Consider the following 16,636-nt stretch of genomic DNA (forward strand, 5'->3'; position numbering starts at 1 on the left):
AAAATTTATAAAAAATGTAAATGTACCCTCAAGGGTATATATATATATCGTTTGAAATTCATTTACAAAATAACATGTTTCACACAGCTGATGAGGAGGAGATTCATCTTTTATAATCGAAAACAAAGCAAACGATGTTGAATATGATGGAATTCAAGTGCACCCACAATCACCCCTCCCCCTCCATTATAAAAATAAAATAAATACTTGGCATCAAGGCTTGTAACCATGGTAACCTATATTTAGTAGAATACTTAATTTTAAGGGAATCTTAGCAAAGTGAATATCTTTCAAATAGAGATTAATTTGCAGATACAATTATCACCAAAGACACCAGTATTTTTTCACTGATGAACTAATTTGTCCTCATTAAAGAGAGAATCAGTTGGTTAGTTGTCAGAATCAATTTTATCAAATGTGTTTTTGTTTAAGAGAAATACAGTTTTGCATGTTTGTAAAAGAGAAGTGAATGAAAACTTGAATAAAAATGGTGCCCAATACTGTACAGGAAAGGTTGAACCTAACATGTACTTTGCATTATAATTACGAATATGAATGTGGACAAATTTAAAATCCCTAAAAAATTGTTGACGTGTTGCCAAATCAAAGATTTTACTGGATGAATATGGCTATTGTAACAACACCTTGACAGTTTTCTATCCACCTGTAGACATCACCCAGACAGCTTTCTATCCACATGTAAACATCACCTAGACAGCTTTCTATCCACATGTAAACATCACCTAGACAGCTTTCTATCCACATGTAAACACCACCTCGACAGCTGGCTATACACCTGTAAACATCACCTAGACAGCTTTCTATCCACATGTAAACATCACCTAGACAGCTTTCTATCCACATGTAAACATCACCTAGACAGCTTTCTATCCACCTGTAAACATCACCTAGACAGCTTTCTATCCACCTGTAAACATCACCTAGACAGCTTTCTATCCACATGTAAACATCACCTAGACAGCTTTCTATCCACCTGTAAACATCACCTAGACAGCTTTCTATCCACCTGTAAACATCACCTAGACAGCTTTCTATCTACCTGTAAACATTACCAAGACAGCTTTCTATCCACCTGTAAACATCACCTAGACAGCTTTCTATCTACCTGTAAACATCACCTAGACAGCTTTCTATCTACCTGTAAACATCGCCTAGACAGCTTTCTATCTACCTGTAAACATCACCCAGACAGCTTTCTATCTACCTGTAAACATCACCTAGACAGCTTTCTATCCACATGTAAACATCACCTAGACAGCTTTCTATCCACCTGTAAACATCACCTAGACAGCTTTCTATCTACCTGTAAACATCACCCAGACAGCTTTCTATCCACCTGTAAACATCACCTAGACAGCTTTTTATCCACCTGTAAACATCACCTAGACAGCCTTTTATCCACCTGTAAACATCGCCTAGACAGCTTTTTATCCACCTGTAAACATCATCTAGACAGCTTTCTATCCATCTGTAAACATCACCCAGACAGCTTTCTATCCACCTGTAAACATCACCTAGACAGCTTTTTATCCACCTGTAAACATCACCTAGACAGCCTTTTATCCACCTGTAAACATCGCCTAGACAGCTTTTTATCCACCTGTAAACATCATCTAGACAGCTTTCTATCTACCTGTAAACATCACCTAGACAGCTTGCTATCCACAGTAAACACCACCTCGACAGCTGGCTATACACAGTAAACACCACCTCGACAGCTGGCTATACACCTGTAAACATCACCTAGACAGCTTTTTATCCACCTGTAAACATCACCTAGACAGCCTTTTATCCACCTGTAAACATCGCCTAGACAGCTTTTTATCCACCTGTAAACATCATCTAGACAGCTTTCTATCCATCTGTAAACATCACCCAGACAGCTTTCTATCCACCTGTAAACATCACCTAGACAGCTTTTTATCCACCTGTAAACATCACCTAGACAGCCTTTTATCCACCTGTAAACATCGCCTAGACAGCTTTTTATCCACCTGTAAACATCATCTAGACAGCTTTCTATCTACCTGTAAACATCACCTAGACAGCTTGCTATCCACAGTAAACACCACCTCGACAGCTGGCTATACACAGTAAACACCACCTCGACAGCTGGATATACACCTGTAAACATTACCTAGACAGCTTTCTATCCACCTGTAAACATTACCTAGACAGCTTGCTACCCACAGTAAACATCACCTAGACAGCTTTCTATCCACCTGTAAACATTACCTAGACAGCTTGCTACCCACAGTAAACATCGCCTAGACAGCTTTCTATCTACCTGTAAACATCGCCTAGACATCATTCAAAATACGAAAACTGTGCAACTTATTATAGAGTGAATGTCATAAACTCGAACATTAGGAATCAGAACAAAGATTGGAATATGAATTGCAAGTTACCTCACTAAAGCATCAACAATTTAACCATTATAGTCTCCCTACCTCAAATCCAGGGTTGCACCATTGAAAACTTTCTATAGGTCTCTTTAATTCATATCCTTAAAATTGACATTTGCTCATAACTGACCATCAAAATAAGAGATACCCCCCCCCCAAAAAAACAATTAGCATTTTAGAAGAACAAAATAAACTATTATTATTAGGTATCAAGTGTTACTATCAGAGACTGTGTTATGAAAATTTATTTTTAGTGAAATAATGCAACACTAGCAAGACAAAATTAAAAACATTTGAAAAATACTTGTTCAAAATTGTAGAATTTGATTTATAGACACCATGGTAGCGAGACTATGTAACACACACACCAGCCTATAGCAGAGTTACCAACGATACATGCAAGGCCAGTCTTTGTATTCATGTACCTACACACTTTAACAACCAACCTGCATGTATCCGGAACATTAGTACCGGTAAATGCAAGACAGAAACCTTCAAAAGACGTCCTAACTTGTACATTAAAGAAAATTATTGCCCAACCAAGGTTACCAGCTGGATATACAAAACAATGTCATGCAGACTCAAACTATAGCACCTGTCATGATTACGAGATCTAAAAATAAAATTGATGTAATCGCAGAACAAGTAACAGTGCGTTAAACAGATCAAATGACGACAACATGCATTGACGATAAACCCGTTTTCAATCCTAACTGTGTTACTTTGCTGTGGTGATTTGTTGTGAATTCTAAGGAAGTTTATTCCATGAACAAAATCACGGAGAAACACCGCAGTAGATATAACTGTTTGTTGCTATTTTAAATTTTGTTTACTCATTCATTTAGTCGAATTGAACGTCGTCATAAATAATTAATCAATGACATAACGCTCAATGATGTCATTTGAAACAAACACTTTTGTATATAGAAACTAACGAGGATAACAGTATAAGGCACTGTCTTCAAAAAATAAACAGTATCGTCACATCTTAACAGTTTTAAAAGAAATGATTCATTATGATGAGAAGGAACAACAACGCACCTACCGCAATCATTTACATCATGGTGTGATAGGAATTCTGATTTTGTTTTATAGGGGAATTTGAAGACTTTACAAGCTTTGCAGGGTTGTAGTCACCTAGTTACAGTGCATGCAATACAAGATCATAGTACTGTAAAACTAGGAATTTATTTTCACTGAAGAGATAATTCAGTGAAAATAAAATCCAGCAAGTATACCATTTATTCTATATTTTACATTCAACTCATTAAAAATCAGTGAAAATAAACTCCATACAAAATACCAAAAAAATCTGTTCAGTGAAAATTAATTCCAGTTCACACCAGGAATGTACACACAGAGACAAAAACATTTAGTAAGCTAACTACCATATTATCACACTCATTCTTCATCATTTCTAAATTACTGAGGTACAAATACGCCCAATTTTGTGTGAAAAAAAAAGACATTCAACTTTTTGACAAAATCGTCAAATGTTTGTAGAAATTTACAACTTTACTTTATAGCTGGGTTTAGTTTATTCATTCCGGCAACAAATTAGTCACTTCATCACCAAAAAATTATAAAATTTAGAACACTAATCTGACTGACAGAAATGAAAATTTCAGATTTGAATTAGTATTTTATCAAAAATGTTCCTTCTAAGTTTTTCAATTGCATATGAGGTAGGCCATTACAGTTTATTTGCCATATTCTGAAATTTAAACTTTTTTCATGCATTTAAAAATTATTATTAACATCTGAATGTTTTTGTTTTCAATGACATCATTGACCACAAATCACAACAAAATTTTTTTCAGAAATTTGGGGAAATCATGCAAAAAAAGCAACAAAATATTTCTGAACACGTACAGAATATTCAAGTGTACCTAAGGGATATAAAACGTGGGAAGTCAGATCTTGAAGTGAACTGAAGAATAAAACATACTTATTAATGCACCCTGGAGACAAATTGCTGCTCCTAACCACACTGAATAATGGTGATTATAAATATAAAGCCTCAATTTGATGGCTTCAGTTTCATTTCACTGCAGGCAGCCGCTTGGAAGCATATGCACAGGATTACTCCAACATCATTTTTGGTAAATTGACAGCAATGTCCCTCATGATTTGAGACTTGGGATCCAGCTGTCAAATCAATGCCATGAAAATACAACCTATTTGAGGAGTGCACACAATTCGTCAAAATAAGTATGTTTGAAGCATTTAGTGTCAGGAGAGATAAACATAGGTTGATGTTCCCAAATGAGACAAGTTGTGAACATGAAAAACCAATAAATACATTTAGGTGTCATATATACCACACTTCATGCCATATATACCACACTTTGTGTTATATATACCACACTTTGTGTTATACATACCACACTGTGTTATATATACCACACTATATGCCATATATACCACACTATATGCCATATTTACCCTATTTTCTGCTTAAAATTGGGATTATCGACAATTCCTCAAAACATAATGAAGTCAAAGCATCCCACAATGGGTCTTTTATCCGCTCAAAAAAAACAGAGCATTTAATATTTGGAAACCCTAAATTACATAATTTTTTAATCAAGGCTAATGGTCGATGATCTATAGAGGTGAATAACCATGTCAATGTTTAATGAAATACTAAACTCATTTCTTGGACCATAGAATTGTTGGGCCAACATTATGATATATTGTTGGCTCTATTATTATGTTAATTTCCTTGACATTTTAAAGCGAACCTAAATGCGGCCTTAATTTATAGTTGTGTATATTCTAAACTGTATTCGAAATAATATTGCAGGGGTTTAATTTTGTTTTAATTATAACTGTAGCTTGGATAGGCATTTGAAGTGCTTGCCATGGAGGCCATTCATGGAGGGGAATAATTAACGAACGAACATATTTAACATCCGGGTACTTTTCAAAGCTATGACGTTTTAGTATCTGATCGCATTCGTATACGCCATTGTACATAGCCGTTCATGCTGCTAAGCATTGTGTACTATTAATATAAACTCAACTTTTATATGCACAATGTGCTTTTTAAAACTTGGGTTAGAGCCTTATGCGTTTGAAACACAGTATTCTGAGAGTGAAAGCCCAATTGCGTTAAAGTACCGTACTTCCCCGATCGTAAGCCCCTCCCGAGTATGAAGCCCATCCCTATGTTTTTACTTGGTATTTATTTATTGGTTTTTACTGGGCGTCGACGATATTCTTTAAAATATGCGTGTAAAAGGTGTGTTTCATTTCATAATAATCGTGATTGGCATGTTAGTTTGGTTCATGCTTTTAGTTTTGTGAGAAAACTCGCATTAATTTCAAGTTCAGAGTACATGGCGAACGTACACAACGTGATTCGCATCGTTTCTATTCTGTCATTTACTCAGGATAAACATCGATGTTGCAATTCTGGAGTAATCCATATTTCTTTGAGTAGTAGCCTTCGAAAAGCCAAAAATGTGATCGTCAAGGCGTGTACCTGGTTGTTGGGCATGGTTTACTTTGAGACTATCATGAAAGACCTAGGGTGAACGATGAGACATGTTGGCGACCGAGAAAGGTGTTTAAATTCTTCCTCCACACTCAGTTTACCCACGGTTACTATTAACCGTCGTTTATATCTTGGAAATTGCGAATCGCCAGTTTTTAGGGGAAAAAATCATCTTTTTTTCGTTGAAATCAGTGCTACAGATCGCATTTTAACATTGCGGTAATTCACTTCCGCATTGCGCTAAAAAATCATCGTCAATAATCGGAAAATTTCATCATTACGACACATCATTTTGATTGGTTAATGAAAGACATGACCTGTTATGTCAAAGGAAGTTGTTCCAGGTCAAATCGTGCTGAAAAACCTCATGGTGGAATATTGCTTTGTGTCGTGAGTTTGCGTACGATCGAAAACATATCAAAACAAAGATAATGATAAATGCCTTCGTCCACTGTTTCCTCACAGACCCTACCCATTATTTCACCGTAAATTCAGACGGTATGTAAATCGTATTGTAATAAAATGTGTGTGTTTTTTATGAACATGTTTGTTTCTTCATTGTAAGTATCGTTCAAATCATTGACGCATTTTTTTTCAAAAATAAGTATTATTTTCCCGAGCCCGGCGTGGTGAACGAATATTTTTTTTTGGATGATTTTTCGTTGTTTGCAAGATGGTTACAGTGTTTAACCCCAAAACAAAATCATTTTTTCTGAGTTGGTCCTCGAGTACAAGCTCATCCCTTACTTTTCCTTTACGTGTTCATGCCCCGAGCTTATGATCAGGGAAGTACGGTATACTGTGAAGATTCAGATCAGTCCAGTGTGAGTGATGAGAGTATATCGTTGACGATGCCCCTTGTTCGGATGAAAGTTTTATTTCAAATTACACGGAAGTCTGAACAATCTGCTTGGTGTTCCTGTGACGCTTGTCCCATGATTTGCCAGTGCAGCCCCGTGAATACATGGACGAAAATGTTTCCACCACCACCCTACGAACTCAAGATTGCATACTCCAGCATCCATACTTTGAATAATTTGCACGCCGCACAGTGCAGTACTGGAAACAGCATTTATTAGACAGTTAGACAAAAAACAAAACAAAATGCCTGTCTCGATCAATCGCACATCCATAATGTTTGTATGTTGATATGCTTGTAAATAACATTAACGTAAAAGTCGAAACAACCTAGACTAGAAGTCAATTCACCAGTCCAGCCAGCTATGGCTCCCTAAGTTACTTATATTTAATCAGATACTATTTCGTCATCATGCTTTGTTACCTTGCCTGTTTATACCTCATGAGGGCGTTTTTTATGGCAAGATGGCGCAAACGGAAGTCCTTCGCAGGTTTATGGTTTCTCATATTTAAATCATCATAACTCTGAAGATAATCATTTTTTTAATTTTTTTTTTCAAATTTATAATCAATATACATAACTTGATAAATACAAACACCAAAATAGGCTCTATTTAGTTCCCCTTTAATCCAATGAGTGAATTGCCAGCTAGATTAAAACATTACCATCATTGTGCAGAAAATGTTTGAATATCGTGACAATATTTCACTTGTTTTTTATACATCGCATACTAATTATGAAGCAGCAAAACAACTGTGGTGGTAGTGGCGGGTGCTAGTAAATGACCAAATTATCAGCCTTTATATATTTATTAAATTATATTAATCAGTGAGAACACACATCCAATGATACAACAATAAGTCAAAAATGACAAAAATATTCATCAAAAATTAAAGATTAAAAATGAATTAAAATTAAAGATAAAATAAAAAAAAAATGCTGACAAAAATATTTAAGGACAACCAGTGATTTTCTACAGCAGAGCACAAAAAAGCAGACATGGAAATCACGACGATCAATTTACAAGTCTCGTACAGTGCTAACTTCCGGTACTTTTGTTCAGGTTATTGCCTGAAACTGAGAGGGGTGTCAATGCAGTATTATAATAATGCATTTTTCACTTGGGCATTTTAAACAAGGAGTCCAAATACCCAAAAACCCGAATAATAAAACTACAAAAAGTTATGGAGCAAAAATGATCTAACAAGAATCATACAAGGAGTTATTGTAATTTTTCTATTGGGAGATGAATTGAATTAAACATTTCTCACCTTATGAGGGCAGTCTTTACACACTATCAAACAGGTCTTTTTTCTTTAATACTCACACAAATTTATAAACGGTTAAAAACATATTTGAACTGTAGAGGGCAGTATCTATAAATGATTGCCATTATTTTAACTTCAAGGAAAACATTGAAATATATTGTTTAACACAGAGTACAGAGGGCCTTAATTATAGAACATAGGAGATGGAAATTAGGAAAAGATTTTTGCCACCGCTTGTTTTATTTTTAATAAGATAAATTTACTGTAATTTTTTTTGTTTTATCCTCTGCAAATTTTTCTCACGTTTTTTTTTCAAGTGCAAATTCCCCCCCCCACAGATTTTCTACTGGTCCCCCCGCCTAATATGATAAATGCAGAGAGTGTGTTTAATCACAGCAGCTTCCAGATTATCAGTATTTAACAACCTGTCTCACATTCTTGTGTTTCCATGGTGATAACAATTTGGATAGACTGACCTGCTTCAGCACCTTCTTCTTGTTTTCCTGCATCAAGTTTGTGAAAAGAGCACCGTTGGTCGTCCATTCTGTTGCCTTGGAAACGACTGAGTATATCAAAGAAGCCGTCATCATCAATCATATCCGGTGAAAGCTTCTGGAAGAAACAACCAAATCCAAGAATGATACATTGTAACAAGAACATCATCTAGCACTGGGAAGACACCTGTAGGGATGAGGCTCTCTTCATCAGCTACACTATTAATTATTGCATCGCCAACCACAGATTACTATGGTGTTTATTTGGCAGACATGCACCTTTCTAAGATCGTTTGTTGTCACTTTGATTTGCATATTTGTTCTATTATTAGCACTTATGCTTACGTAAATGACTTTGGCAAGTCTATAATGAAAGTATGTCGTAATCCAATAATCATGTATACAGTAAAAGCAAATTTTTGGTTGATGCATGCTTCCATTCATGAGAGATGTGATTCAAAGTAAAAGAAAAGTGAGAGCAAAAGCACTCTTTCACATTTTGTTAACATACACATGCGCACAGTGAATGGCTGGCATGAACTGTTTGCACCTGAAAATAAAATAAGGACTTCGTTCACTGTTGCAGACAATGTTGTCACAGCAGAAAGTGTTATTGCGGATTGCCGAGCGACATTTGTTATCAGACTTTCGTGTGCTGGTTGCCAAAGATCTATGACGTCACCTTGAGACAGCCTACACAGTACATGCTCAACCATAGACTAGAGAGTGGTGATCGTCATACAGCTCAAAGTTTTTGTAATTAAACAATATACATGTATTTTATTTCTGTGTAAACATCTTATGGAACAAACAAAAGTTTTCCCCTCTCCTTGTAAACAAAAATTTTCCCCTCTCTCCTTGTAAACAAAAGTTTTCCCCTCTCCCTTGTAAACAAAAGTTTTCCCCTCTCTCCTTGTAAACCAAGTTTTCCCCTCTCTCCTTGTAAACCAAGTTTTCCCCTCTCTCCTTGTAAACCAAGTTTTCCCCTCTCCTTTGTAAACCAAAGTCTCCCCTCTCCTTTGTAAACAAAAGTCTCCCCTCTCTCCTTTGTAAACAAAAGTTTTCCCTCTCCTTTGTAAACAAAAGTTTTCCCCTCTCCTTTGTAAACAAAAAGTTTTCCCCTCTCCTTTGTTAACAAAAGTTTTCCCCTCTCCCCTTGTAAACAAGTTTTCCCCTCTCCCCTTGTAAACAAAAGTTTTCCCCTCTCCCCTTGTAAACAAAAGTTTTCCCCTCTCCCCTTGTAAACAAAAGTTTTCCCCTCTCCCCTTGTAAACAAAAGTTTTCCCCTCTCCCCTTGTAAACAAAAGTTTTCCCTTCTCCCCTTGTAAACAAGATTTCCCCTCTCCCCTTGTAAACAAGTTTTCTCCTCTCTCCTTGTAAACAAAAGTTTTCCCTTCTCTCGCTGTAAACAAAAGTTTTCTCCTCTCCCCTTGTAAACAAGTTTTCCCTTCTCCCCTTGTAAACAAGTTTTCCCTTCTCCCCTTGTAAACAAGTTTTCCCCTCTCCCCTTGTAAACAAAAGTTTTCCCTTCTCCCCTTGTAAACAGGTTTTCCACTCTCCCCTTGTAAACAAGTTTTCTCCTCTCCCCTTGTAAACAAGTTTTCCTCTCTCTCCTTGTAAACAAAAGTTTTCCCTTCTCCCCTTGTAAACAGGTTTTCCACTCTCCCCTTGTAAACAAGTTTTCCCCTCTCCCCTTGTAAACAAGTTTTCCCCTCTCCCCTTGTAAACAAAAGTTTTCCCCACTCTCTTTGTAAACAAACGTTTTCCCCTCTTTAATGCACGACACAAGGCACACTCACAATTTAGTGCCATTTTGTATCATGTGACTACCTATCAGATGCTAGGGCAATTGAACAGTCTAAGTACAAAATAAAATAATACACTGGAAAAGCAGCACACCTTACCCCAATTTTCACAGATTTTAATATCAGACATAAATAAATGCATTTCTCTGAGAAAATAGGGAGACAGGTGTACCAATTTGTTCTGAAAGAGCCACCACTGGGCATGGCGGTAAAGAAAGAAATGTTTGTGTGCACCAAATAAGACAAGTACTGTAAAATCTGTATTATAAGCTGTGGATTCTATTAATATGGTACAATGCAACACAGGGGATGCGGCTTCTATTAGAACACCTACACATATGAAAAATAGTAAATGTTTGGTTCTCAATTGTTCAAAAGGAATGGGTGAGACTTATATTGGGGATGCGGCGTCTAATACAGATTTTACGTTACATAGTTTATAATGTTAACACCAGGTGAAACAACTAAACACTTGGAGCAATATAAATTCAAGAACATGGATAACAGTTTGTTCCAAGTTCAGTTGAAACAACTGATTACTACACTTGTGAAAACAAATTCATTGTGGTGTAGAGTGTCTTCCCTTTAAAGTAGATTTCATCGGCATTTGTACTGTGGTTTTATTTTATGCTGTTGCTCAATAAACATGAATAAAAATGTATAGACATTAAACTACTTTTTGCAAAAATCACTTGTCAAATATCCGAGAGAATGTTGATGTTTGGATTAATTGCCATTGTTACCATACCATATAAATTTATTTGGTTACATATGGTAAACAAATAATATGCAGTTATGAAATCAATACTTACTAGTATGGTTGTTATGAATTATTCTGATGATTACTGTCTATTTTTATGAAAAAAAACAAACGATTTATTTATTAAAAATTTATTCCAAAACTATCCAATTTTGTATTTTTTAGGCATTTTTTCTACAAAATATTTTGTAGTGAAAAATAAAAAAAAAATGAAAAGTTGATACCCTGTGACACTTTTAAAACAAAAAATTGTGATGAACTTTTTTACCCCATTAGATTGATGGTGCACAAACCACCTAAACATCACAATACCCCTAACTCCATCATTATTAGCTGACATGTATATGATTTAAGGGAATATTTGCTAAAAACAGAGAATTGAAGATACCACAAATTGAACATATTGGGCAAGGTGACGATGGGGTATTGGCCGAGAGAGTGCCATTTGATCTGGATGGAACATTTCAAAGTCAGTCTTCCACATACCATCATCTAAGCAACAATGTCACTTTTGAAAATAAATGAAATCTTTTCAGCTAATTTCATTATATAATAATTCTCAATGAAACTTAGAAATACTATGTAAAAATATACAGGTTCTAAAATTGTGTCTATTGTCGCTACTAGCAGAAGTAAGTTCTGCGAGTGATTTATTCAAAATTGTTTCATTTCAAACTGCACACGCGCAGTGATTTCTGGAAATGAAAACTATAAATTAGGTAACTTGACACTGGTTAAAAGTTATTGAAAACATTATGCACAATTATGAGCAATAGGACGAGAGCAAAATATGTCAATGAATTTTGGAACTTGCTATGATCACATTAACCCTTTTCTCCACCAGTTCCCTCTTTTCATCACAAATTCACAAAATAGTCCCATTTATAGTCTGCACTTTCCTTAAGAATTATGGACAAAATAGCCAAATTTTTTGAGTAAAAACTTAAAATTGACTCGAAATTAGGGTTCATTTCCAGAAATTTGGGCGAGAAAGTCTGGTGGTGAAAATGTAAGCTATGGTTACTGTCAACAGTTTGCTGAATTCAATAAGTCTCAAAAAAACACTTACTCAGTTTTTCGATTTATTTTTCAGATCATAACAATAGAATAGATCGCTTAAAACTACCATGTTGGCTATCAGAAATAATTTGTACAAAATTTTACAAAGCTAGCGTCTGTTTCAGACTATGCCTGATGGTCGCTACAAATTTTGGACTTAACGAGTTTGGATTCGATGATAGCATTACGACGGCAAAATAATATTAATTAATATTAAATATTTATATTTTTGCTGGAGTATTACTGCTAATTATACAACTCTCCCTGCACTATGTACAAAACACAAATCATATCGCGCAAACACAGGAGGCCACTCGTTGCCACTTACCCGTTGAGGTACCTGTATCTTGACTTGCTCTGCTTTAATAGAGGACCCCGAAGACGCTATACTGCTCGAGTTACTTGCTGTGGAAGCAGCTGATCCTTTCCTTGAGCCCTTCTTATCACTTTTGTGTTTAACTTTCTTGTTTTTACTAACGCTATTACTAGAGCTTGCACTACTGGCTCCCGAAGCTGCATACTGTATGGCCAAAGAAAATGAAAAAAAAAATAAAATAAAATAATATTCTAAAACATGCAAATTAATTAAATGCACAAGTTGCTTCATAACAATCATGATTTATGCTAATATGATAAATTAAAAATTAAAATAAATTATTTTCCTAATTTCTACTGGAGGATGAAAATGAAGCATCAATGTTAAGCCTTGTTATATTGCCCTCAAACGTCATATTAATGTGGGAGGGTTGTCACCTGCGCAGACGCGGGAATTGAGTCCCAAGCAATGATAACACACACTAAAAACACAAAAGCTAATGGGTAGAAGAGTGTTTGTAAATAATAACATACTATTGCCATCTGACGCATGCGCAGGTGATGTACATGTATCTGCATGTTGGCGTGGGAGTGAGCTTATTAAGGTAGAAAACTACATGCGTGTTTCAGACATATGCACAGATGACAATATTTGGAGTTAAAATTTATTTACAACTAATCATTTTAAGGTAGAGATGCAGTTTACCTGACAGGTATTTTAATTAGTTAATTAGGAAACCAAGATGACCTCCCTTGTCCACAAAACTATATATTTTCGGAAAGCTTTTTGTATGAATTTTAAAATTTTGTTAGTATTTTTTGTTTATAGTTTGAAATATGCACAAAAATGTGCTTTTTTGGTCAAAAGTGATTTAAAAAAAATAGTTCTAAACAATGCTGTTTCCTGTCAAAATTGGTTTATGGGTACATCTGTTTACTATGAAGAAAGTGCCATCTTGAAAACAGTCTACCAGTTGTCAATTTTGCAGGGCAGCAGTCCAAATTTCACTACTTCAAGTTTATGCATAAATTAACATCCAGGCTAGTTGTCTGTACAATTGTTGTAACACTGTTCAACCAAAAACAATGCCCAACGGTGTTTTGAAGATAAACACATTATTAATCATTTATGAAAATTTCAAAGCGTCTAGGAGCTTTAAAAGTTCTAGGATGTGCACTAAAACTGAGATAATTTCTAATTTGCATAACAATTCACTCAGTAAGAAGTTTGCTAATGCTCATATAAATTAAAATGGCTGTAACAGTTCCAAATTTAAATGTATTATCGTTCTGTTAAAAGTTAAATATAGTGCATAATATGGAGTTCCCGTCATTCCTCTTTTTCACCATGTCTCTTTTTTATTAGTTATGTACAGCCTTGCTAAATCTTGCTGAGCATTCAAAAGAGAGAATGTTTGCACCTGTTATCTATATTTTAAAATCGTCTTTTGAGTATGTTCCTCTATTCACAATTCTACAAAATGTTAACAGTCTATAGCCAAGACTGTTTGAATAATAAAAAGCAAAAAAATTTCACTCTCAAGTGCCTACGAACCTGCATCTCTACCTTAAGATTAGTCAGCATTTAGTGGACTTATTTTATTCATTGTCAATGTGTTTTTTCAATAAGAACTGTCAAAAATTGTTGTAATACTATGAGGTTATTACGAGAATACTATAAAGTATGCATGAAGACAGTACAGCTGGAGTATCGACCGATGCGCAGCCGAAATCCAAAATGTTTAGAACAGAATCAACAAACTTCTTGTGTGGAGTCCGGTCAAACCCTGGTGGCAGTCATGTTTGTTTTTATTATTAGAGGCCGCTTACACGCGTAATCATTCCATTTTTGGAATTCGCATTTCCTCATATGGTAGGATGAAAATACCCTATAAAATACCACAAAATTACACCACGTGACTACAACTTATGGTGTTACGGTGACAGATGTATAATAATTCTTGATATGAGCAAGTACCTTGTAAACAATATATTTTTTTAACCATATGGTATTGACCAATACTATAAAAACAATAAAATGTTCTTAAGCAAAACATGCTATTTTCACTTTAATTTGCTGATTTTCCCCAAACTGATTACGATGACCCCATAATTTTATTTTATTTTTTCATCCTTGCAATATGAAATGTCACAAAAGTAAAAAATAGAGAAAAATACATTTTTGTCAAAAAAAAAAGAAAGATAGAGTGAGTGAAATCTGAATATACTTGTGGGTTCATACATAGGACAACAAATATGACCAAGGCCTTATGTTGACAACGAGATCCAACTTCAGGAAACAGTTGTAGCTAAGTTTCTTTCAAAACAAACCAAATATGTTATGCTATCCTTTGTTTTTCAAAATCAAAAGAAAAAATACAAATCAGAAATTGTAAAAGTCTGTTGTTCTGATTCAAGACTACGGAGAGATGATGAAAAGCATGACATTTTTTCCATTGAGTATGTCACTGTCGCAACATTCATAGGAGATGAAAACTTTCAGTCAGAAGCAGAAAACAAGACAAATGACAAACATAAATATCTAGTGAATAATAATTATCATATATGATTTATTCTATTTTCCTTGAAAACATACAGTTTTGTTCACAGCTTGGATTCTTCATACGTTTTCATAAAACTTGTGCTGCTCACAATTATTTAATGCCATAGTTCGTAAAAACATATCACAACGTTAAAATGCAAGATTAAAAAAAATGAATAAAGTTTTGTACTTCTGGAATAAACGGTTGCAACAAAAACAATGAGCAAGTAGTATAAGTACTATGACTGGCTGCTGGCCAGTGTGTTCTAACAACTAATTTTGTAGGGATTCTGAGTCAAAATGGAATCTCCAAATTCAAGTTGAGTTAGCTTGTTGACTACTGGAGAGTTCAGTTTAAAAAAAAATTAAAATTATATTCAACTATATTAAAGGGGAACCGCTTTTTGAGCGTTTTGCATGGAATTTATTTTCACTGATTTTTGATGAGTCTAATGTGAAATATAGGAAAAAAAGTATATTCGCTGGATTTTATTTTCACGGAATCATCCCTTCAGCGAAAATAGCGAAAATATATTCCAAGCAAAAATAAAGTATTCTACAGTAATTAAAGCTGCCTCTGTCTACGAAGTAAATGAATGCTTATTATGCTTGCTTACTCAAACTGTGATTGACAGGCATTTTGCATACATTAGCCGCCATTTTAAACTCAGGATTTTTACTTGTCGTGCACGTTTCGACCAAAAACAACGTCATCAAAAGCCCAACCAGATGAGTGTAATCGCTAGCGTACATATTCATGCCCCGGTAGGAATGTATTTGGAATCACAGCTTGATCTCTAAACATTGTAAATGGCACATTTCACGGAGCTCCCGCCACGATGCGAGTGGCTTGGTTCGGATTAGCATACTAATTGCGGTAGCCATCTTGCCCCTATATATAGTACCGGTTCCCCTTTAAGTAACTTGAGGCACAAACCAAAATGATGTGGCCCATAGATTTCCTTTGTTTTTACACTTGCTTTGTTTATAAAATATGAATTTCATTTTATGAGTTACAAATTAATTATAAATTCTACAATTACATTGTATAGTAAGATGTTTTTTTTAAGATCACTATATTAATGTAAGATTTGTTGTTGGGTCAATGACACGCCAGGGAATTAGCGCAATTAGTTGCGTCACAGCAAAGGTTGGTACATCAATGATTATCATTTTGATAGCATACAGAAGTTGGAAAATAACTAAATGTGACTGGCTTCACAAAGAAGCAAAATCATAAACTGATATAAAGCTATGTGCATTCATGAAACAGATCTGTGGAAGCCCACAATATAGGATAGCACAAATCAAAATATGCAGATAAACCTGTAGCCTCAAAAGAGAAATTAGAAGTCTGCAGTGGGTGAACTACATCCAATCACAAACTTGTTCTCATAATATTATAGCTTTCATTTCATAGAATAACATATACTTTCTTGGTGAGAAAAATCTGATACGCGCTCCTCTAAAAAGCACATGTGTCAGTATTTCATGTATGTATGTATATATATATTTATCAAGCCGACACTGTGCAATAGCATGATACGAACTAGCGCTAACAAGATGGCGAAACAACAATTAATGACGTCATGGATTATAGAGTTTCGCG

The 16,636-nt window shown here is 35.1% G+C and overlaps 1 protein-coding gene across 6 annotated transcripts in view; it reads right to left on the reverse strand.

Moving 5' to 3' along the window:
* Positions 1-16,636, reverse strand: part of LOC100367862 (G protein-signaling modulator 2-like) — a 142,412-nt gene that overhangs the window by 58,922 nt on the left and 66,854 nt on the right. For 3 of the 6 annotated variants that reach the window (XM_085492254.1, XM_006813160.3, XM_085492253.1), the window contains 2 exons: positions 12,499-12,690; positions 8,529-8,664 (listed from right to left, as the gene is read on the reverse strand). In XM_085492254.1, coding sequence (XP_085348380.1) covers positions 8,529-8,664; positions 12,499-12,690 — 328 coding nt within the window. The remainder of the gene's footprint in view (positions 1-8,528; positions 8,665-12,498; positions 12,691-16,636) is intronic. The other 3 variants (XM_085492256.1, XM_085492255.1, XM_085492252.1) reach the window with 2 other exon arrangements.

Source organism: Saccoglossus kowalevskii, chromosome 17 (genome assembly GCF_978046115.1).
Source record: "Saccoglossus kowalevskii chromosome 17, keSacKowa6.1, whole genome shotgun sequence".
Classification (NCBI taxonomy): Eukaryota; Metazoa; Hemichordata; class Enteropneusta; family Harrimaniidae; genus Saccoglossus; species Saccoglossus kowalevskii.